The 24044-nt window shown below is 41.4% G+C and overlaps 2 protein-coding genes across 11 annotated transcripts in view; one reads left to right on the top strand and one right to left on the bottom strand.

The window, feature by feature from the left end:
• Window positions 1-7108: 7108 nt before the first annotated feature.
• Window positions 7109-20439, bottom strand: GGPS1 (geranylgeranyl diphosphate synthase 1). Of its 7 annotated transcripts, none has more exons than XM_082673919.1 (6): window positions 20237-20429; window positions 16423-16515; window positions 11511-11581; window positions 10929-11264; window positions 9412-9447; window positions 7109-8047 (listed from the first exon to the last, which is right to left on the bottom strand). In XM_082673919.1, exons 2-6 carry the CDS (start codon window positions 16490-16492, stop codon window positions 8024-8026), a joined length of 537 nt encoding a protein of 178 aa, XP_082530045.1. In that variant the 5' UTR covers window positions 16493-16515; window positions 20237-20429; the 3' UTR covers window positions 7109-8023. The 7 variants fall into 7 exon arrangements, 5 of the variants coding, with proteins under 5 accessions (XP_082530045.1, XP_082530044.1, XP_082530046.1 ...); XM_082673918.1 differs by having other exon boundaries at window positions 10949-11264; XM_082673920.1 differs by having other exon boundaries at window positions 11124-11264.
• Window positions 20440-20830: 391 nt separating this feature from the next.
• Window positions 20831-24044, top strand: part of ARID4B (AT-rich interaction domain 4B) — a 126609-nt gene continuing 123395 nt past the window's right edge. For 3 of the 4 annotated variants that reach the window (XM_082673418.1, XM_082673417.1, XM_082673415.1), the window contains exons 1-2: window positions 20831-21078; window positions 22076-22130. In XM_082673418.1, the coding sequence (XP_082529544.1) occupies window positions 22125-22130 (6 nt within the window). In that variant the 5' untranslated portion in view covers window positions 20831-21078; window positions 22076-22124. Of the gene's footprint in view, window positions 21079-21142; window positions 21245-22075; window positions 22131-24044 lie in introns of those variants that run through there. The other variant, XM_082673416.1, reaches the window with a different exon arrangement.

The following is a 24044-nucleotide window of genomic DNA, read 5'->3' as shown; positions in this document are numbered from 1 at the left end:
CTGGGCCAAGGCAGTGAAAGTGCTGAGTCTTAACCACTGTTTGCCAGGGAATTCCCAACTATTTTTAGTTTTTTGAGGAACCTCCATACTGTTCTCCATATTGGCTGCACCAGTTTACATTCCCACCAACAGTGCAGGAGGGTTCCCCTTTCTCCACACCCCCTCCAGCATTTGTTATTTGTAGACTTTAATGATGGCCACCATGACTGGTGTGAGGTGGTGCCTGACTGTGGTTTTGATTTGCATCTCTCTAATGATTAGAGATGTTGGGCAGCTTTTCACGTGCCTGCTGGCCATCCCTGTGCACGATGCCTACTTTAGTACACAAGCCCTCTGGAGTTGTAGGGTAACGTAAAAGAAAATCAAGATCAGTTAAACCCATTCAATGTCTGGAGATTTATTTGATTTCACAGTGTTTTACTGGACACCACAGGAGTTGAGGCTATGAATAATTGTTCATAAGGACATCCTGAAAAACATTTATATAAGAAAAAAAATCAAAAGCTAATTCTTTTATTGTAACATTTTAGTCTTCTTCCTATCTGTCCTCCTCACAGCTCCATCCCAAGGAGGAGTCAGCCTTCCACGGGGAACTTCACAGTGGCAGAGGTTTATCATACCAAGTTCTCTCCAGCCTGCTTCTAAGGAACTTTTGGTACCTTCTGATGTGCAACTTTTCATCTTGGCATGTGGTTGTGAAGGTTAATTTTATGTGTCAACTTGGCTAGGCCATTGTACCCAGAGACTTGGTCAACACCAGTCTCGGTGTTGCTGTGAAGGTATGTTTTAGATGAGATCAACATTTAAATCAGCAGACTTTGAGTCAAGCAGATTGCCCTCCATTATGTGGGTGAGCCTCACCCAACTGGCTGAAGGCCTTAAGTGACACAGACTAAGACCCCCCGAGGAGGAGAGAATTCTGTTTTTCCTGAAACACATGGCCATGCAACATGGGGATAATATCAAAAAGGTTCTTTTCATGAAGTAGAAGTGCGGGATGACTGTTAGGAAGATAAACAACAACAGCGGCCATAGATTCCATTCCATATCCCCTCAGATCTCTCCAGTGACACTACTTACAGATTGTGGTTTGTCTTATTTTGTTTTAAGGTGTTCTCTGTTTTTTCTGTTCCCTCTAATTTGAGTTTTTCTATATTTTTCTTGTGTCATTTTGGTTTTGCTTCTTTTTTTTTTTACCTTGGTCTTTCTCTGTCATACTGCAGGTATTCTATAAATGTGTGGGAGTTTCTGGTTGTCCATTTGTGTTTCAGACAGAATGAGGCATGAGAAATCCTAAATGGGAGCTAATGGGAGCTCAGCTTATGCAAGCAGGGCTGGCTGGCTGGCTGGTAAGTTTAAGTGTCATGTGATTGGGAAGGGAGCAGCCATGGTGCTCCAGGAAGGCTCCCTGATGCCAGAACAGAAGAATGTAGCTCTTTGACACCAATACCTTTCCTATTTGCTCAAATTCTTCCCAGAAACTCACTTCTACTTCTCTAAAAAGATGTCTTACTCTTCTGCTTGAGGATAAAATATCTGGCAGTGATGATTTAGTTTGCCCATTGGGGTGTAAGAAAGAGGTAGCGTGGGGAGATGTACACTTCCATTTACAGACTATCAATTAATTTCTGTTTTCATCCACATTTATCTCTCCAGTCCTCTTTGTTGACAAGTAGAGAGCTGTTCCAGTTCGTTTCCTATTACCACAAACTTACTGGCTTAAACAACATATATTTATTATATAGAGTTCTGTAGAAGTCCAACACTTCTCAAGGTATCAGCAGGGCTGTGTTCCCTTCTGGAGACTCCCGGGCAGAATCCGTTTCCTTGTCTTTGTAGTTTCCAGAAGCCACCTGCATTCTGTGGCTTGTGGCCCCCTTCCTCCATGTTTAAAGGCAGAAACGGTGGGTTGAGTCCTTCTCATCACACCACTCTGACTTTGGTTCCAATGTCACGTCTCATTCTGACTCTCCCCTTCTGCCTCCTTCTTCTCCTTTGAGGAAGCTTGTAGTTACAGGTGGGTCCACCTGGATAATGCAGGATAATCTCCCTATTCTGAGATCATCAATGAGCAACCATAATTTCTCTTCACGCTTAATTCCCCTTTCCCATGTAATCTAATCTGTTCACCAGCTCCGAGGATGAGGACGTGGGCATCGCTGGGGCTCCATTATTCTGCCAAGTACTTTCAGTTCTCCTGAGCCTGCTGGGTCCCGTTTCAGCCACAGCCCCTTCTCTACATAGCCTTAGCTCTGGCCATATCCCCACTGCTTACATCAATCAGTAGTCTTTCTGCTTTCTGTAGTCCAGACATTTTTTGGAATTTCTCATCCACTAACAAAGCCCTTCCAATTCTCAAGGTTATTTTGATATTTTAGCCTTTTTATTCTTTTTCTTTCCTTTTAGTATTCTCTCAAGAGGGAGAAAGACAAACACGTACTCAGTCCAGCATCTTGAAAGGACGAATGTTCTTTTTTCACTCCCTTCTTGCAGGGCTAGCAGAAAATTTAATCTCAGTCAGTGTTAGGGCCTCCTTACCTCTCAACTGCAGGCATCAGACTCCATTGGCAGGTTTATTATTGAAGCCAACAGTGATCCCTCAAAGCCTGGCACTTTTCTCCTTCCCTGTCCCAGGAAGAGAACGGGAAGGTTACTGTCTAGTCCATCCTCCATGAAGTCTTGCTCACCTCCTACAGTACTACCAACAGCCATGGGAACTTCTGGCTTTTGTTCCTTCCCAGGAATCTCTCCTCTTTCCTCTGTTCTGTTTGCCCTTAAAGTCACTGCTCCTTTTCTCTGTGTCTCCCTTCCAGTACACCTAGCCTGATCTCTTCAACAGGCTCAGGTTGTAGGAAAATTAATTCAGAAAGGAAGTGTTTTACAAGAGCCTTCTTTTAGCTTTATCATCATAATACTTCCCTGAGGCAAGAAAGTACAAAATGGACTGGGTACCTTTCTGTAACTAAAGATGGAAAAAACAGAGGGAAAAGAACACGAATATCTAAAAATTATCTTGCTACTATATATTGTACGTATAGTATACAGATAGTTTTGCTGCATTAAGTCACTGAACTGTGACTTAATCAATTCATATTGATGAACATTTGTTACTTTTTTTCTATTACAAATAATGCTGCAGGGACTTCCTGGTGGTTCAGTGGAGATCCCACATGCCTCCCGGCCAAAAAACCAAAACATGAAACAAAAGCAATATTGTAACAAATTCAATAAAGATTTTAAAAATGGTCCACATCAAAAAAAAATCTTAGAAAAAAACAAATACTGCTGCAATGAATATACTTTTATGTACATTTCTGTACAACTAAGGGAGTATATCTTAAGAATATACTCCCTCTTCAAAATGTAAAACAAAGGTACCATATGACTCATCTAGGTATTTAACTTTCTTAGTTGGCTTGGGCTGCTGTAATAAAATACCACAAATCAAGTGGTTTATACAACAGAAATTTATTTGCTTACAGTACTGGAGGCTGGAAGTCCAAGATTAAGGTGCCAGCTGACTGGATTCCTGGTGAGGGCTGTCTTCCTGGTTTGCAAGTGGCCACCTTCTTACTGTGTCCTCACATGGTGTAAAGAGAGAAAAGGGCTCTCTTGGGTCTTTTTTTTTTTTTTTGGCCGCATGGCACGTGGGATCCTAATCCCCCAACCAGGGATTGAACCTGTGCCCCTGCATTGGAAGCGCAGAGTCTCAACCACTGGACCTCCAGGGAAGTTCCCTTGGGTCTCTTCTTGTAAGGAAATCAGATTCCCACCTTTATGACCTCATTTAACCTTAATTACTTCCATAAAGATCCATCTCCAAATACAGAGATACTGGAGGTTGAGGCGTCAACATATAAATTTTGGAGGGACACAAACATTCAGTCCATAATATTACCCAAGACAAATGAAAATATATAGCCACAGAAAAACCTGGACACAAATGTTCATAGCAGCATTATTCATAAAAGCCAAAAAGTAGGAACAATCCAAATGTCCATCAACCAATGAATGGATAAACAAAATGTGGTATTTTCATATACTGGACTATTATTCAGACTTAAAAATTATTGAAGTTATGATATAAGTAGTATGGATGAACCTTGAAAACATTATGCTAAGTGAAAGAAGCCAGTCACAAAAGACCACGTAGTATATGATTCCACTTATATGAAACAACCAGAATAGGCAAGTCTATAAATACAGAGAGTAGATTAGTGACTGTCTCGGGTGGGGGTTAGGGGTGGAGTGGGGGCAATGGGAGTGAGTGCTAATAGTGATGGTGGTTTCTTTCAGGGGATGCAAAAATGTTATCAAATTAGATTGTGGTGATGATTGCATAACCCCATGAATATACTAAAACCCACTGAATTGTATCCTTTAAAAGAATTATGTGGTGTGTGAGCCAATAAAGCTGTTTCTAAAAAATTATATATAAGTATAAATATATATACATATATATGTGTGTATATATAAGATGAGAAGCAGATTACAGGGAGCTTTGACTGTGAAGCTAAAGTGTTTGTCCTAAAAGGAAACGATTTATGAATAGAGGCATAAAGTGAAAGCAAATTCATTAAGATTAGTTTGGCAGTTCTGTGCAACATGGGCTGAAGGAAGAGAAGGGATTCCAGTAAAACAAGTTAGGTGACATTAATTATCCATATATGCTATGATGATACTCCAAGGCAGGAGGAAATGATTGGTTTGATCTTTTGTTTGTTGCAGCAGTTACTAGCTAAATGATACTCCTGTCTGAGCCATGATGTAACACAGTAAACTGCAATAAATTCTCCCAACAACTTCCTCATTAAAGCGATAGTCATGGGACTTCCCTGGTGGCCCAGTGGTGAAGACTCAGTGCCTCCAACGCAGGGGGCGCAGGTTCGATCCCTGGTTGGGGAACTAAGATCCCACAGGCCACGCAGTGTGGCCAAAAAAAATAAAATGAATAAATTGACAGTCATAGGTGACTTCTGGTCTCAATAAATTGAAAATTTCTCCCAATATTAATAACATTCTTTTGCTGAATCCTCTCCTGGTTTCCTCGGAACTACCAGGAAGTATATTCAACATTCTTCTAAGCCTTATAATAGTGTCCAAAATTATATATTTTATATCTTTAGTGCTAAGTCATTTAGTGAATGCTGTCATTTTATTTTTGTTCTTCTTCGATCCAGAGCTTTACAAACTTAAATTGGCCAGGTTTCAGGATTCAATATATTGAACTTAAAAAAAATTATGCTTTCGTGTCTGTTATCAAACCACAAATGCATTTTCATAAACCATATTAGAAAATCTATTAGTTTGCCTCTTAGGATAGCTACTTTGTTTTGTTTCAAAGGGCTTATCATTATTTGTTTCAATAACCTTCTGCTTCATTTTCAGTTTCCTTTAGTTTAATTGACTTTTTGACTTTATCTGTCAACTTTAATAAATCATTTCTTTCTTGTAAAATATGGACAGCTGTTAGAATATAATTTACTAAAGCTAAATCTTTTTAAATTTTTTACTTTTCAAATATTTAACTATTCTCATTTTGCAATTTCTATTATGTGACTTTACAAGTTTAGGTAAGATTTACAAATTACTTTTGTAGCTTACCATTAGTACTGCTTTGCCCATTGAGGTCTAAATAGCTTCCATTATCCACTATACCAATTTTCAATTCTTCAGATATATTTTTCTTTCTGTACAGTAACAAATATAATTCAAAGAAAATAAATGGGTCATTCTCCTAAAGCATAGAGTGCTTTATAAACAACATGCATGACAAGGCAGGTAGTGCTGCAGATGTTTCCCAGATATCTCTATGACAAGATGCCCATTAAACATTCTACACAATTAACTTTAACTAATGGGTTAATATGGAAATTTGTATTAGATTTTTGCTTACTGCACATACTATTATAATCTTTACCAAGAGTATAGTAAAATTATGCCATACAACTGTAAGGTCCAATATAGTCAATCACATAAAAGCTGAGGTTGCATTATTACAAGATTTAATGAGATAACCAAGTAAGTGTGCAGTTAGCCAACTGGAGGTGGTGGGAGGTTGAGAAGCCAAATGCCAATTGTATTCTGAGTTCATATTATTGTAGGGTTCATTATCACGAGTCCTTTTCTGTATTCCAGCCACCAAATATCAGCCCTGCATGTATGGCAATAAAGGCTGTTCTAAGTGCCACAGTGAAAATGAAAAGGAAGTGAGAAGGGAAAGTAAGGGAGGGATAAGAGATATCTCAAAGGACAAGTCTATAGGACTTAGGAGGACTGGATAGGAGGCAAGGGTAAGAAATAAAGACACTCCTGGATCACTTTAAGAATGACAATGGTGATAGAAGAGGCGGGGGTAGAAGTGGTTTCATTCCATTATTTGGCTTGGTAAAGGGACAGGGAGGGAGGTATAAGTTGGTTTTAAATATGATTTAAAGCTGATAACAGAAAACTCAGATGAACAGTTAAAATACAGGACTTCAATATGAGGAGGTCAGGGTTTTGATACAATGGTAATTATGGACAAAACTGAAAGTAAACAGTCTAAGAATGCTTTCAGAAGGGAAAACATTGAGTAAGAATCATTAGGGAAAGAATTAGAGGGAGAAGAACCACATTAACATAAAAGCTAACATTTGAAGTTTATGATATCTTTTCACATACATCATATTTAATGGAACCCTTGAGAGGTGGGAGATTAGTTTCAAGTAGATTTATTCATTCACAAGTATTTATTAAGTGCTACTGAGAAGAGGAGGGTAAGTCACAGTCCTTGCCCTTAATGAGTTTCTAATCCAATGGGAGAAGCAGACATGTAAACAAGAAATTAGGGGCCCTGATTCCAGCACTAACAATACTGTTTAATAATTGGCTACTTACTTCCCAGTCTCCATTACAAAAAAATCACATAAGGCTAAGAGATAGTGTCTATCACTCTTCTATCTCCAAAGCCTAGCAAAGGATTTAGCTTATAGGCACTCAAGAAGTATTCTAAATGAAATGAATGAAAAACAGAATAGTGTCTCAGCAATGACGAACGTTATTTTCTGGCAGAGTATAACGTGTGTGGGGAGAGTAAAATATTAGGAAATATGGTTGAAGTCGTTTGGAGATCAGATTTTGGAAAGCCTTATAGACTCTGCCAAGGAATTTACAGGTGGCAGTATTGAGGATTCAGAGAATTTAAAACATGGGAACGACATAATCAGATTTGTGCTTTGGAAAGACAACTTTGGTTGGAGTGTGAAGGATAGACTGGAGTGGGTAGAGATTATAGGAAGGAAGCTGTTTAGTACATTACAATAGACCAGTGCTTTCTAAACTTTTAAACATATTTAAGTGTGCATTTAGAATGGGAGGCCAACAGTACAGAAGAGCAAAGTGCTCTGACCTGTATTCAAGGTCCTGGCTCTGCTCAGTAAATGCTTGAAGAAAAAACATAAAACAGTGGTACCTAATAGGTCCTTCACAAATATACATTTTCTTCCCTCTTTCCTTCCTCTCAGTGCTGATTAAAACGGAGCCAATGGATAAATCTTGAGGATATAAGGCAGGGAATAAAATAAGGCCCTCAAGAGGCAGAAAGAGGGAATCAAAAACAGGAGAGCTTGTTTGGTCTAGGGCAGGAGGACAAACAACTTTTCTTGAGACGAAAGGCAGACCTAAAGAAGCATAGGGGAGGAAGGTTAGAAGAATTTACATTTAACAGGAGAAGAATGGAGGAGGGGGGAATGCTAGATTGACAAATCTCATTTATTTTTAATTTTTTTGTAAATTTATTTATTTTTGGCTGTGTTGGGTCTTCGTTGCTGCGCACGGGCTTTCTCTAGTTGCGGCGAGCGGGGGCTACTCTTCGTTGCGGTGCGCAGGCTTCTCATTGCAGTGGCTTCTCTTGTTGCGGAGCACGGGCTCTAAGCGCGCGGGCTTCAGTAGCTGTGACACACGGGCTTAGCTTCTCCGCAGCATGTGGGATCTTCCAGGATCAGGGATTGAACCCGTGTCCCCTGCATTGGCAGGTGGATTCTCAGCTGCGCCACCAGGGAAGTCCCTAGATTGACACATTTTAAACCTCCATCAGGATTAGATGAAAAATAAAAGGGCTACTGAGGTTTTAATACATTAATTTGCAATGGCTATAGCAGTTGTGAAAACGTTCCCCAGCAGCACTTAGCAACGTGGGAGGAGCAAAGCACGTGGACCGTTGGATTCACGCAAGATTGGGAACTGGCAGGATGAGAGAGGCCTAAGGAAAGGAGGAAAGTGATCCGAGAAAGCTCTTGAAAGGCTCCCTGAAGTGAACGACTATAGGTTATAGGTTAAGAAGAGAAGGAAGTCAAGTAAGGAAGTTGACAGAGTGGAATAAGAGAAGAGCTGATGTACTTAAAATCTTGCTGAGGTCTGAAAGTCATTTATAGCAACATAACTAGCCTTCATTCTTTTGATTTTGCCAACAAAGAAAATCAATTTGATCTTCTTCTGTATTAACCATCATGACTATGGTTCAAGTGAAAAGAATAGATTTTTGATGATTTAATACATAACTCTTTTTATAAGTCCCCAATTCAATGCCAAGCATTTCTGTCACTGAAAGGCAAGATAAAAATGACAAAAGAGGACTTCCCTGGTGGCACAGTGGATAAGAATCTGCCTGCCAATGCAGGGAACATGGGTTCAATCCCTGGTCCAGGAAGATCCCACATGCCACTGAGCAACTAAGCCTGTGTGCCACAACTACTGAGCCTGCGCTCTAGAGCCTGCGAGCCACAACTACTGAGCCCACGTGCCACAACTACTGAAGCCCACGTGTGCCTGGAGCCAGAGGCCACTGCAATGAGAAGCCCGCATACTGCAACAAAGAGTAGCCCCCACTCGCCACAACTAGAGAAAGCCCGCGTGCAGCAACAAAGACCCAACATAGCCAAAAATAAATTTAAAAAATAAAAAAAATGCGAAAAGAATAATGAGTAGCACCAGGCCAAAATTAATTTGATTAGCTAAGAAATAATCTACTTAAGCAATCATTATACTTATAGGTAAATAACTTCATTTCTGTCTATATAGTTAGCATTAGATCTTTTTTAATATCAAGTTTGTTACAGGTTCATAAAAACAAAGTTCAAATATCCATAGTATAACACAAACATGTATGATTTTCAGAAGAGGTTTCCTTGGATCAATTAAAACGGAAGATTCAAATTATTCTAAAAGTAAAGGCAATACCGAACTTTTCAAAAAAGATTTAGATTGAGTATTTTGGTGAGAATTTCTCATACAAAAATATGGTGGTTTGATTTAAGATAACACACTGTACAACCAATCAAGCAAAATGTAATGCTACTGAGAAGTACAAACTTTCATTCTGGGATGTCAGTGACACTTCTCATACAGAAATCAGGGTCTCTTTTTTCATACCTCTTGTGCCATAAGATGGCTCCAGGGGCTGAGGGCCTAAAATGAAACAAAAGGGATAGTCAGGGTTAAGGCACTATAAAGCTAACTGTGCCTGATAGTATAGCCTTTGGCTAATTTTCAGTCAGGCAGTAGCTCTCAGGTTAACACTTTTCTTTCCTTTAATCATAGAGGTTAAAGATGCCTACTTCCTTTTCCATTCAAGCACCAACTGCCTACAGAGGGGTTAACGATGCGGGTGGGAAGGAAAAGGACAGTTCCCCCAGCTTTTGTACTTGTGAGCAAACAGCTTTTATGATTTTTACTACTAATGATAAAGACAGCATAAAATGGTTTAAAGGCTCCTTCCTAAAATACTTTTTCCATGTACCTTTTTTCCCCCCACAAATGGAAAGATAACTGCTGTACCCAGATACTAATTAGTTTTGAGGCACAAGTTACATTAGAAGGAAAAAGAACTTGGGCTAGTGTGTAAATTTCATTCAGTGGAGACTCCTTGGTTAAATAAACAGCAGAATTTGCTGGGTTGGGAGAAAGGAAAAGAGGCCCAGAATGCTTACTGCTTGTCACTGTCAGCTTTCTCATGGAAGACTTCACTAAGGGAGTTTCCAGGGAGGAGAATGAGCTATTCTAAGCAACGACATTTAGGAAGAAAGAGGAGTTCCTGTGGTCTTCGGGCCAGCTAGCTATAGAAACTGGTCCCAAGTAGTCAATGGCTTGGAAATGGGGTAGATGTATTGTGAACTGCCCGTACAGTACAGTTAGGAAGTATGTGGATAAAAATTCCTGGAGCTGAAGTCTTCTTTATTGACAGAATCAACAGAACATGCATGGCAGAGTCGGCCACAACGTCCTAACACAGCACATTCTGACATTCAAATTAGACTCATTTAAATGTGGCTCCTTTCGATTCCTTCAACTTGGTACTATGATTATCTGTACACGGGGATTCTATATTGAAACAACCTCACTCACATCACCACTATCACTCAGTTTTTGGATACTAACAGATTGGTCCAAATTTTAAAAAATGTAATAGGCTAAAAGACAAAAAAAAGTCAACTAAGCTATCAGGCCTAATCAAGAATGGCTTAATATTATTCATCCTCTTTGAACATTTTACTTAAGTGTTTTACTAGAGCTACTAGCTCAGGGTTCCCACCACATGCATCGATTTGTTTATAGGCTTTAGATTCAAGCTCTTTAAGAGTATTCCGAGTGTATTCAAAAGAACCTACGTTCTCAAGATAATGTACACAGTATTTTTTAACATCTACATTTTCGGTTCTCTGGCGCAAGATATTCTGCACCTGGGTGCTTTCAGGCCTAGACCAAATAGCATGAATAGTAGGGAATGAGAACTTTCCCTCTGTTAGATCTTCACAAAAGCTTTTGTTTGCACTATATTCTTTGGAGTGTAGATTAGCATAATCATCCCTAATTTGGAAAAAGAGCCCAAGTGTATTCAGTAGTGGCTTTAAATCTTCTTTGTAATCAGAGAACAACTGCATGAGACCTACTGCTAATCCAAATAGTCCACCTGTCTTTTGCAGCACCATTGCTTTATATTCTTCTTCAGTGGGACAAGTGTAATTATCCCTCCAGTAGATATCCAGGCCTTGTCCCTGATGGAGTTCTAAAAGCTGGCGGGTAAAAAGCTTTACTGCATCTGGGTGATCAAGGGTTAAGACTTTCTCTAGGCCAAGAAAATATACATAATTGGCAGAATTGATGACAGATGGAATTCCATAGATGCTGTGTGCCACTGGAAAGCCACGACGGAGTTTTGAGTTGTCTTCAATATCATCGATGAGTAAACTGGCATTATGCAACATTTCCGTCACTTCAATGATAATCTAACAAGAAATACAATTGAAAAATTTCATTTTATTTGAATTATTCAAAAGAGCTTATAAATACTTAATGTATATTAACAGATAATCAAAGTGTCAGGTGCCTTAGTTTTTACAACTAGTTATTATCTAGCAACCTCAATGTAAGATATGTATGATCATTAAACTGAATTAAGAGCTAGGAGTATTTTTACATGATATCTATTAATTTCTTAGAGATTAAGAATAAGGTTAGAATTGCCTAAATACCTGTAGCTTGTCTTCTGGAACTTTTAGCCAATGATTAAACGCCTGTGAAAGTTTGGTTCTCACTTGTTTACCTGCATTTAAAGAATAAAATTTGGCAATAAATTAATATTTTTAATTACAAGAAACACATTCAGAAACTTCCTGTGAAACTAATAAAACTTGACAAATCCAGCCCCACCAATCCATTATCTACTGTAGAGCTTGTCTTCCACTGCTGGGCCCTACTACCTCCCTCCACCAAAACTCATATCCTAAAATGCACAACCTTTTAAAATTAGGGCAGGCAAAAGAGAGTTCTAGGACTCCAGGGACCCATCAGTAAGCTCACTCCTTTCATCTTAACTTATATCAACAGTTTTGGAATGGAATTTTTTTTTTTAACATCTTTATTGGAGTGTAATTGCTTTACAATGCTGTATTAGTTTCTGCTGTATAACAAAGTGAATCAGCTATATGCATACGTATATCCCCATATTCCCTCCCTCTAGCGTCTCCCTCCCACCCTCCCTTATCCCGTCCCTCTAGGTGGTCACAAAGCACCGAGCTGATCTCCCTGTGCTCTGCGGCTGCTTCCCACTAGCTATCTATTTTACATTAGGTAGTGTATATATGTCAATGCCACTCTCACTTCTTCCCATCTTACCCTTCCCCCTCCCCTTGTCCTTTATTCCTGTCCTGCTCCTAGGTTCTTCAAAACCATTTTTTTTTTTTAAGAGTCCATATATATGTGTTAACATACAGCATTTGTTTTCCTCTTTCTGACTTGCTTCACTCTGTATGACAGACTCTAGGTCCATCCACCTCACTACAAATAACTCAATTTTGTTTCTTTTTATGGCTGAGTAATATGGAATGTGCTTTTAGGGAATTATGATCTAATTCATTCTTTTGAAAAGGGAGCCAGTCTAGTTAGTGGCAGTTAATTAACACCATCCACTTCAGAGGCTATCGGTATTTTTTTTTTTTGACATGTAGTTGATTTTCAATGTTGTGTTAATTTCTGCTGTACAGCGAAGTGATTCAGTTATACATATATACACATTCTCTTTTAAAATATTCTTTTCCATTATGGTTTATCATAGGATACTGAATATGGTTTTCTGTGCTATACGGTAGGACCTCGTTGTTTATCAATTCAATATATAACTATAGGTATTTTTTTGTTTTTGTTTTCCTTTTAGTTTTCCTTTTTACTATACTTTCCTCTAACATCAAATGGATGGTTTTGGATAGTTCCTTTTTCTTTTTTGTAACTTACTAGTCCAATATACAATGTAACTGAAAGGAATTTTTTTTTTTTTTTTTTTTTTTTTTTGTGGTACGCAGGCCTCTCACTGTTGTGGCCTCTCCTGTTGCGGAGCACAGGCTCCGGACACACAGGCTCAGTGGCCATGGCTCACGGGCCCAGCCGCTCCGCAGCATGTGGGATCTTCCCGGACCGGGGCATGAACCCATGTCCCCTGCATCGGCAGGCGGACTCTCAACCACTGCGCCACCAGGGAAGCCCAAATATAGGTATTTTAAAGTAAATGTACTTTGCTATTGAATTACCTTATAGAGTTACCTCTTAAAATTATCTACCATTCCTTTATATTAAGATTTTAGAGACTGGACAGCTCTGCTTCTTTCCTATCAAAAAGTGAATTACCACTCCATGAAGTATTCCCTTTTAACATCCTGAATTTAGTCAAAAGTTAATCTCTTTACTTTGACTAGGGCCATTAGTTTTTCAATATTATCTTTTTCTTACACAGAAAGCTCAAGAGAGGTCTTTGGGTAGTAGTCACCATTAGAAGTCATTTTAGCCCAAATATAAAGGAACGGTAGATAAAAACCACAGCCAGTTCATTTAATAAAAATGTTCTTTCTATGAGCTTCCTGCTAAAGCGAATGCACAGTTACACCCTAATTTCAGATTGTTTCAGGAAAATAGTTACATAAAGTTTCAGTGAACAAAAACAGTATTTTCTGAGTCCTATCTGTGTTTTCTCTGCACCAATCAGCCAAACAAATGAATACACACACCCTCATCACATACCCAAATGGAACAAAGTTTCACTTTCTGTGAGAAGTCTAAAAGGGAAGGATCTCTTAGGGTTCTGGAAGCAGTATCCTCTGTCTACTAGCCTTTAGAATGTGGTCTGAGTAGCAATTATATCCTTTATCCTTCTGATTTACTTTCCAGTTTGACCAAGGTCAATCTGGGCTATACTGAGAAGGCATAACTGTGCAAAGTAACCCTATCACCTTAAAAAAGAAGAAGATGAAGAACAGAGAATCAATGTGCAGGCACATTTTCCCCTTCACTTCAGAATGTATTTAGAAAACAGTACAATAAATGGCTTAACTTACAGGTACTCAGGTATGTATGTATGTATGTATATATTTATTTATGGCTGTGTTGGGTCTTCATTTGCTTCATGGTCTTTCTCTAGTTGCGGTGAGCGGGGGCTACTGTTCGTTGCGGCACGTGGGCTTCTCACTGTGGTGGCTTCTCTTGTTGCGGAGCACAGGCTCTAGAGCGCAAGTGCAAGGACTTCAGTAGTTGTGGCTCACGGGCTCTAGAGCGCAGGCTCAGTAGTTGTGGCACACGGGCTTAGTTGCTCCGCGGCATGTGGGATCTTCCCGGACCTGGGCTCGAACCCGTGTCCCCTACATTGGCAGGTGGATTCTTAACCACTGCGCCGCCAGGGAAGTCCCCTCAGGTTTTATTTTAATATTACAGTAATTACTGTTTCTTTTTTAAGACTTTAATGTTACTGACTCCCTTTCTGCAGGCCCTCTTCTTCCTCCATTTCAAAACCCACCCTCCACCTCCCACTGCAAAGGCCTGGGGACCTACACTTCTACACTAGAGTAAATAAAGAAACATAAATAAAAGTCATTCTACTTCACTAATTTCAGAATATCCTAATATCAACAATTATTAATTATTATAACATCTTTTCAGCAAGATTAACTTTACAATAGAATAAATGGCCTGGCCCATCTTTAAGTCACTTTAGTAACTCTGAAGCTCTCTGTGAAAAATAGTTTATGCATAACACAGTTTCCTCTTTCTTTAGGAAACTCTTTTGAGGTTCTATTCTATCATGGGTGCAGGAGTATATTTGATTTGAAAAATAAAAGGATGGGATACCTAATGAGAGTCTTAAATATGTTATCTAACGGCCTAAAACATTACTTCCAAATAATGAGGATTAAAAAAAAGTTAACAGAGGTAGTTCATTACACAGGTAAGCATTACTGTTAAAATGTAACTACAAGCAGTCCTTGTTCTGCACAGTAGTGGAGCAGAGACGCTGGGTGGTGCTAGTTGGACACTTGTCATCACTGGTAACTGGCATGTTTTATGGTAGCCCAGTTCCAACCAGTGTTTGTCAGCGTGTAACAAAATAAGTCCAGCAATAGGTGGGAAGAGTACAAGAGAAATAGTGCTACCTTTCTCAATATGAGACTCTAAAATAAGTAAAGTTACTGGCTGCTGAATAAATGTCACTCAAAAGCAGTCTCTTGGCTTTTTCTTAAACAGTAGGCAACTTTTCCCTTGCATTCTCTGCTTGTCTCTCCTCCATTCTTTTGAAGCATTGACATTAACAAGTATGTCTCCATGAGGGTCTGCCAGAATAGAAATGACACTAATCATGATGGTTTCCAAGGTGGAGGAAGGGAGCTACCACTCTTCTGGCTTCAGACAACAGTACTTATCCTCCCCAGACTCAAGAATAGAAATGCCATTGAGGAGTGCTCAACGAGAAAAGTGTGCACTTTAGAACAGAAATGACAACCTTTTTGTGATTGAGATCATCACTACAGTTGAGCCACACTATGGGCTAAATGGGTTTCTATAGTTGTCAACTTATCACCTTTTTTTTTTTTTTTTTTTTTTTTTTGAGCCATGCTGCGCAGGTTGTGGAATCTTAGTTCCCTGACCAGGGATTGAACCCGGGCCCTCAGCAGTGAAAGTGCAGAGTCCTTACCACCAGACTGCCAGGGAAGTCCCAACTTATCACCTTTTAGTTTTTTTTTTTTTTTTTTTTTGCGGTATGCGGGCCTCTTACTGTTGTGGCCTCTCCCATTGTGGAGCACAGGCTCCGGATGCGCAGGCTCAGTGGCCATGGCTCACAGGCCCAGCCGCTCCGCGGCATGTGGGATCTTCCCGGACCGGGGCACGAACCCGTGTCCCCTGCATCGGCAGGCGGACTCTCAACCACTGTGCCACCAGGGAAGCCCTAGTAACTGGTTTATACATGAAGCTTTATTACAAGAAGCCACGCTTATCACATGCATGAGTTTTTCTTTGCTACTATCATTTCCCAGAAAAGCTTAAAAAAAAAAAAAGAGCAAAATAAAACAAGCACATACATATGATTAGGCAGGTGTTTCTTTAGGAAGCCATGTTCAAGTGACTCATCTTTATATAGGAATAATGTGGGCTATGCTTCCAAGTAATGTGCTTTGGATGCTTTACTATTTGTTTCTTAAAGGAACTAGTAGTATAAGAAATGCAGTGTATGTGATAATGGAAAACCTGAACAGGAAAGTTAAGTGAAGCTTCTTCTTGTTTCACAAATTGGCAGATCATCCCCTAATATCTAAAGAGTAGGGAATAGGAATGTGTGGCATGCATAAAGAAAAAAACTTCTAATGAGATACTCAAATGTTTTAAGTGTTTTTATGTTTTTAGTTATGTTATAAAATTGGATATTTTTTAAGGGGTGCCTCAAAAACATCCCTTTTAAGAACAAAAAGTTGTAAAAGTTTATTATTATTTTCCTCATGTGTATCTTCTTACAAAATAGAAAACAGAAACTCTCAAGAGCTGGCAATTCTAACCTTTTCTGTATGCTAATATTTAAATGACGATTACTTTATATAGATGACCCTATATGTACTGTAACTAAACTGTTACCTGGTAACTGAAGTAAGTACTTGTAAGGTTCTAGAAGAATTCTTTGGGCTGTTTCTTGAGTCTTCTCCATTGTTTTTTAATTTCAAAGCTGATCTGTAAAAAAGGAGAAACATAAAGATGATGTAGTTAACTAAATTATCTGAGTATCAAAGTACAAAGGAATTTGTATTTGTATTTCAAGGTGTTGTAGTAAAGGTAAACTTTCAGTTTGGTTTTAAATGAAAACTCTACACCTATGAAATCTTGAAAACATTATGTTAAGTGAAGGAAGATGGTCACAAAAGGTCACATATTATATGATTCCATTTATATGAAATGTTCAGAACAGGCAAATCTATAGAGACAGAAAGTAGACTCATGATTGCATAGGGCTGGGGTGGGGGGAAGAGAGAGTGACTGCTAATGGGGTTCTTTTTTTTGGGGAGATCAAAATGTTCCAGAATTAGATTGTGGTGCTGGTTGCCCAACCTTGTGAATATAACAAAACACACTGAGTTGAATACTTTGAATGGGTAAACTATATGATATGTATATTATATCTCTTTAAAAAAAAAACAAAGTCTTCATTTAAGTGATTATATTGGTCAAGGTGTTCACCTGGATTTTAAGTGGTTTCCTTAGTTACAAAACTTACACTAAAAGCCGTTCCTATTTTATCAACCATAAAAGGCTTAAATTGTTGACATCAACATCGAAAGGCAACAACAGAATTAGATACTTCTATACTTGACTGATCACGTAAATTAATAAACATACTTTTTTTTCTAAGAGCATTAAAATGAGTATGTTTTGGGGCTTCCCTGGTGGCGCAGTGGTTGAGAGTCCGCCTGCCGATGCAGGGGACATGGGTTCGTGCCCTGGTCCGGGAGGATCCCACATGCCGCGGAGTGGTTGGGCCCGTGAGCCATGGCCGCTGGGCCTGCGTATCCAGAGCCTGTGCTCCGCAACAGGAGAGGCCACTGTTGTGAGAGGCCCGTGTACCGCAGGAAAAAAAAAAAAGAGTAGGTTTTATACATTTGACCCTTAAACAACAGCGGGGTTAGGGGCACCAACACCCCCCCTCCGCACACACACACACAACTGAAAATCTTCTGCAGCCACAGATTCAACCAAGTGCAAATCATGTAATACTGTAGTATGTATTTATTAAAAAAAAAATCCATGTATAAGTGGAGCCCAGCAGTTCCCACTCATGTTGTTCAGGGTCAACTGTGTATTTAAAATATAAGGAGAAAATCCTATTCTGCATTTTCTTCACAATCAATCAATTTTCGACATTCTGATTAAGACATGCGTTTACTTGAGTGCAATTATATTATTAAAAATATTCCCCTGTAGTGACTTATTATTCTGAATTTTATATTTACTTCAATATTTCCTAGAACATCACTCAGTTTTCCTAGAATCCCCCTTTACTATTGAATCTCTACTATTTCTTTGTAAATACCTATTGCTATTTTTGTTTGTCCTCTTATTAGGAGTCTTCATTACTGTTTTTGTTGTTTTTTTCTCTTTTTGGAGGGATGGGAGGGAGTTTTCATTTCTAATTGGCACACTTCAGAAGGTTTCTCACCTTTGTCTACTTTCTTTTGCTTCTTGGGACAATGATTTGGTCTCTAGGATCATGAGCCTAAAAGACTGAAAAGTGTATTTTCTGTATTTTCTTCTACATTTGCCTTGACCAACAATTAATGTTAAGTATGTTGCAAGGGAAAAAAGTTCAGAAAATATTTTGAAATAATCCAAATACCAGTTTAGTAACCTATTACCTATACTGTTTAAAGTTTGACACAGATTATCTTATTCTTAAGAGATTAAAGAAAGAAAAGAAGATGATGCACAGGAAGAATAATCACTTAGGTTAAAAGATTATTGAACAGAATTAAAAGTAGAATTTTAAAAAAGCATCTCATATACTGTTCTATTTAAACCAGTTAGTAGCCATCTCTTCCCAACTAGGTTGAGAAAATTATGTTTATCTTTTTCACAGCCTCCAGAACACATGTGACTTAACTTAAAAATCAGTAAGACCAACTTTCAATAATTCTCTTTTGTCTCTGTATCAGTAACAATACGCCACTAGACAGATTTTCAGCGCTAATCTGTTTCAATTCTTAGGGCTTAGCTGGTTGATGTCTTGTTCGACTGAAAATATTAGTTATGAACTTTAAAAAAATCATTCTTTCCTTTGCTCACTCTGGTAAGTTTAAGACTACTCACTTAACAAATAAATCAATTAATGTTCCTTCCCCAGATAATGTTTGTATGCAAGTATTCTCAACAGTGGGAAAACACAGAAGCCTCAATTTTGCTAGGTACTGAAAACTAAAGTTTCCTGTCTTCTGAAGAGTCTGAGGGTTTCTACATTACTGTGGCATATACTCTGATTTGGCTCTTTTTCTTTTCTTCTTTTTTAACCCAAAAGACTCCAATTTATCACACCTAGAAATTTCAGCTATCACATACTGGACCCGAATATAAAAAGGCATTAATGTGTTACATGAACTCTACTAATTTACTTTTCTAAAAGTAATTAATTTTTAAACTATTTTACCGAAGTATAGTTGATTTACAATGTTGTGTCTAATCTACTTTTAGAACGAACCACCACAGGATGCCTCTGTGAGAGTCTGAAACTACTCATTTTCAAAACTGGGAAACTGCTTTACATTTGTTCAAACAACACACGATGAATATTAATTAACACAAAATCAGATTCTCTCCTCCGTCTGGACTACTGAAGCAATATTCCCCTGGTCCTCTACTCTTTAGCCAGTGACCTTTTCGAAATTCAAATCTGGTCCTATCTCCCTTCTGACTGGCAACCCTCCGAAGTTATCCCATGGCTCTTAGATAAGAACAAAACTCCCTAACATAGCGTATCAGGTTCGGACAGCCAAGCCCCGCGCCCTCCCACCCCCGGCCCAGCTGCTCCTCATGGTTTAAAAAGCTCCCTCCTGGAAGAAGGCTTTCCAACGTGATGTTCTTTCTCTCTGGAATGTTCTTTCCGTAGTTAACCCCCGCTAACCCTGCCACTCTCGGCTGGATCCTCACTCCCTCGGGAAAGCCTTCCCTCATCTCCCTAAGGCAAACTCCCTATTTCCAATTCTCTTATCACCACGAAACTCTCCTTCGCGGCACTCACACCTGTTGCAATATCACACTGACTTGTGTGGCCATCCTGCCTGTCTCACTAGGCTCAGGCTCATGACGGCAGGGACCACACCAGGCGGTGGCGTTCAAATGTGGGAAAGACGAAATGAACGAAGGGACGTAAGCCGAGTACCTTCCAATGCGTTAGAGGACGAAATCCGGGCACACGAACAGAAAAGGGAAAATATCGTGCAAAGTAATTTTTTAAAAAGGGGTGGGTCTGTTTTCAGAATTGCTAAATCGACAAAGTGTAAGCGCGGCTGTGAAGCGTGGAGTGCATCCTTCCACTCGAACTCTGGGAGACGATGGATGGGTGTGAAGTAAATTGCCGGAGAGGTACATGGAGGGAATTTAAATAACTTCGAGGCATATTTTCCACACAGGCTTGGCAGAAGGGCTTCCAACGCCGACTCCGTCTAGCGGAGCCCGCAGGGTCGGTAAGGTTCCTGCTTCCTCTCCGCCCCGAGGCCCCCTTCCGCTCCGCGGGGTCCCCTACCGCTCCTCCCCTTCTCCAGCGAGAGGATGGAAAATTCAGACACAATCCGGTTCAGCATCCGGGTCCTCACCCTCCTTTCTTTCTTTCCTCTCAGCTCCGCCTCCCAACCTCCCCCACCCTCACTCCCCATCCGGGTTCCCCCCAGCCGCCACCACAGCCACTCACGGTTCGAGGATGATATCACAACTTTCACGCCGGGGGTCCGGGAGTAGCAGTACCCAGCATCAACTTCCCACCTTATAGTTCAGAACAAGGCTCCCCCGGATGCCTACATGAATCCCTCCCCTCACTTCACGATAGCACTCTCCGCCTTCCTCACCCGCCAGCGACACCGCATTGCTCGGTGCAAGAAAATGCGCCATCCCGCTCACACTGCGCAGGCGTCGTTGCCGCCTCCCCCTTTGCTTTGTCGCCCCGCCCCCTTTCCCTCCCCCCCTTCCCTGTCTCACGTAGGCGCGGGGCGTTGCGGGTCTTGCAGTTCTCAGGGGCAAGGCCTCGCGCATTGGCCCCAGAGGCTGGACTACATTTCCCGGGGAGCTATGAGGCGTAACTTTCTGTTTCCATAGAACTGGTGGGAAAATGGCGTCGTTGTTTGTATCGCGGGGACCAATAGGAACAGAGTATGGGCGGATTCTAAAGAAGTCTAACCAATCCGAGGTCGTCTAAGAGGCCATCCGGGAAAGAGGTAGGGGAGGGGAAAAAAGTCTAGGGGAGGGGAGAAAGGAGGGAAGGGGGGGGCACTTGGGGTGGGGGGGAAGCGATGTTTGCCCGTCAGTCGAGTCCGGAGTGAGGAGCTTAGGCGCCGGAGCGGAGGGAGACTCTTGCGCTTAAGCTTGCAGCCGCCACGGCCACCGCCTGGACCTTTGCCCGGAGGGAGTCGCAGAGGGTCTGTCGCCGCCGTCCTCTGCAGGGCAGCGCGACTGGGGGCTCGGACCTCCAGTCCAGGAGGGATTTTTCGTCGTCCCCCCTCCCCCCAGCGAGGGAGCCCGAGCGGCCGCCAAACAAAGGTACCAGTCGCCGCCGCGGGAGGAGGAGGAGCCGGAGCTTTAGCCTCAGCCACCGCTGGACCCGCCGCCCTTCTTCCCCCATCTCTCCCCCGGGCCTGCTGATTTTGGGGGGGAGCAGGGGAGGGGACTCTGGACGTGCCAGGGTCGGAGCTTGCCTCCCAGGAAGGTAGGGGCATTTTCTGGGGCTTTCGCGGTCTCGTAAGGGGGTCTTCAGGGGAGTCACTGGGCCCGGCCGGGGAGCCGGGGAAGATCGCTGGGATGGTGTCCCCCGGCGCCCCAATTCGGGGCCTCGGCCTCCGAGGAACTCGCGCCGCCCCCTCCCCCCCGCAGTTGCCGAGTCCGAGTCGCCCCCCACCCTGGCGGCCGCACACTCGGCGCTTTAGTGCCCCTCGGCCGCGGTGGGGGGCCCCGACCGGTGGGGGGGCTCTGCCGCCGCCCGGCCCCTCGGCGCTCTCGCCGTCCCCGCGGCCGGCAGACGTGGATCCCCCTCGCACTTGTCGGGTGTCCGCCCCGGAGCGGGACGTGGGCTGAGCCTCTGCGGCGGGTTGGTGTAGCCCGCGGCCCTCCGGCGGGTCCGCCGCCCCCGCCGTGCTCCCCGAGGCCCGGCCCGCGCCCGCTCGGACGCGGGGTGCGCAGCTCTTCCGAGGGGGAGCGGCCGGGCCGGCGCGCAGGCCTGCGGGCAGGAGGGCGGTCGACCCCGCGCCGGCCCCCGGGCTTGTAGTGAGTTTCTTCTCTGACAGAAATGGCGTCATTGTCGGAGACGGGAAACTCCGTCGGGTCCCGACAATGGGGACGGGAAGCTGTCGAGCTGTGTAGGTGGTCGGGTTTGCGGCGATGGCGGGGCCAGAGGGGGCCCCGGCTCGGCGTTTGGTGGTTCGGGGACTGACGCCTCCTTCGGCTCCTTGTCGGGGTGCAGGCTTCGCACGGTTCCCTCCGCCTCCGCCGGTGCAGAGGGGTGCCCGTGGTGTTGACGGGGTGTCTTTTGTTTCGCCTCCAGGTGCAGGTGAATCTGGTGTTTTCGAGGGGATCGCGGCCCCAGGATCATCATGAAGGTAAGATCACCTCCAGAAAGCCAGCCTCGGGGGCTAGAGGATCCAGGAAGTGGGGGGGTTTGATCGAGGTCGTGTGAGCGACCCCGAGTTTTGCCGAGGAAGGTGTGTGAGGTGGCTTGGGGCCCGAGCTCGTCCCCGGGGACGACGGGGGTCAGCTGCCGTGGATCTCGGTGGGCTTTGCTGTGGACTTGGAGCCGGTTATAGGATATCTCGCTGAGGATGATGTTTTTTCCCTCGTATAGAACCTCTTTTTGCCGGGAATGAATGATAGGAATAACTGCGTGAATTTAAGTGTTTTAAAAGCAGGTCAAGTAATCTGACTCTAGAAACTGAACCGTACTGTGGTTCTATCGGTTACGCCGATGAAAGAACATCTCATTTATTGTGTGAACAGTACTGTGAATTTTTAGTAGAAGACCTATTAGATTAGCGAAATCAAATATAATCTTAATCGAAAGATTTTTCAGGAAAATGTTGGTGATCTTTAGACAACTCAGAGATAGCAGTTGTTCCTTGTATTTCCGGGGATTTAGGATTATATGGTGTGTTTTTCTCTACTGATCCATTTGGTCTCTAAATTATCAGATGCTCTATTGCATTGTGATAAAATCGATGGTCAGGTTCCTCTTAAACGTAAACATGTTAACTGAACGTAGGATGTTGTCTAAAAAGTACAGTCTACTTAAATGGTGGAAGAAATTACAGTCATAAAAGGACAGGTTTTTTTTTTTCACTTTAGAGAATATGTAATTGTATGCTGTCGTATTTTTTAACGCACTTGAGGATGAAAAGCCTTAGATATCTGAAATGTCTAGATTCAACTGGTGGAACTTAGAGACTAGCAGATATTTTTCATCCATTACAAATTCACAAGTGCTTGAAAGGAGTACAGGGTTTTCACAAGGATAGAAACACATCAGTTAGTATGTTAAAATGTGGGTGTCATCTACTTTTGATAGTTCCTTTGAATTTTTTTTTAAAAAATTTATTTCTCTTCAGAATCAGGACCGCTTTCATAGTACTGCATTCAGATTAAGATTTGCAATACTTATGTTTATGGTGGAAAGTGAAAGCTGTGGCCACTTAAATATTTATCATTATACAAAGTAATTAAATTTCATCCAGTTTTTTGTGTTTTTTGTTTTTCTTTTTTATGTTTTTTTATTCTTGAGTTTGGGATGCTGTAAACTCCTACCTGAAACAGTTTATATCTGCTGAATTACTATTTCGCCTTCATGTAAATGAAAAAAACTGATGTTTCAGAAATGAATCCCTTTTGTTAATCACAGATGCTAGCTACACCTTCTGTGACCTGTATGAATCAGTGACAAGTAAATTTATCAGGGAAAACTATATATCTTCTTTGGTGTTGGACAACACTTTCTTAAGAAAAGTGTTGGGTTGAATAATATATAATAAGATCAGAAGCTGATTAATACGGGATTTAGTTTGGAATAAATGTTGTAATCTGTCACAGTTTCCAGTGTAGTGCCTGGCACATCTCGAGCACTCTGTTAATGCTTGGTTAAAAGAAATGTAGTAAGTTGAAGGTCTTTTAGATTTTAGATTTTCTTACCTTTTCTTTCTTCCTTTCATTTCCTTTTTTTTTTCCCCTTCAACTTATCTGTTTAAAAAAATGAAAGTACGTTGGAAGCTTCAGCCCTGAAAGTTTTACGGTATTAGGCAAATGCAAATATTTTAGTATCAGTTTAGAACTACTCATGTTAAGGGCTCAGCATTTCCATTATTACTGGCTTATAAAAAAAGTTACTAGTAATGTTAAAAGGAAAGAATTGTTAAAGTAATCTAATTTTATGAAAGAAGAACTGCTGTTATTGTCAGTATAGTAAGTCCTCTCTTTGGGAATCTGCTAGTAATCAGAAGTCCTAAAAATGTAGCTTATTTCTTTCAACT

Source organism: Grampus griseus (genome assembly GCF_964374135.1).
Source record: "Grampus griseus genome assembly, chromosome: 16".
In the NCBI taxonomy this organism is placed as follows: domain Eukaryota; kingdom Metazoa; phylum Chordata; class Mammalia; order Artiodactyla; family Delphinidae; genus Grampus; species Grampus griseus.
The sequence above is the reverse complement of the archived record's forward strand: the minus strand, read 5'-3'. Positions and strand labels throughout refer to the sequence as shown.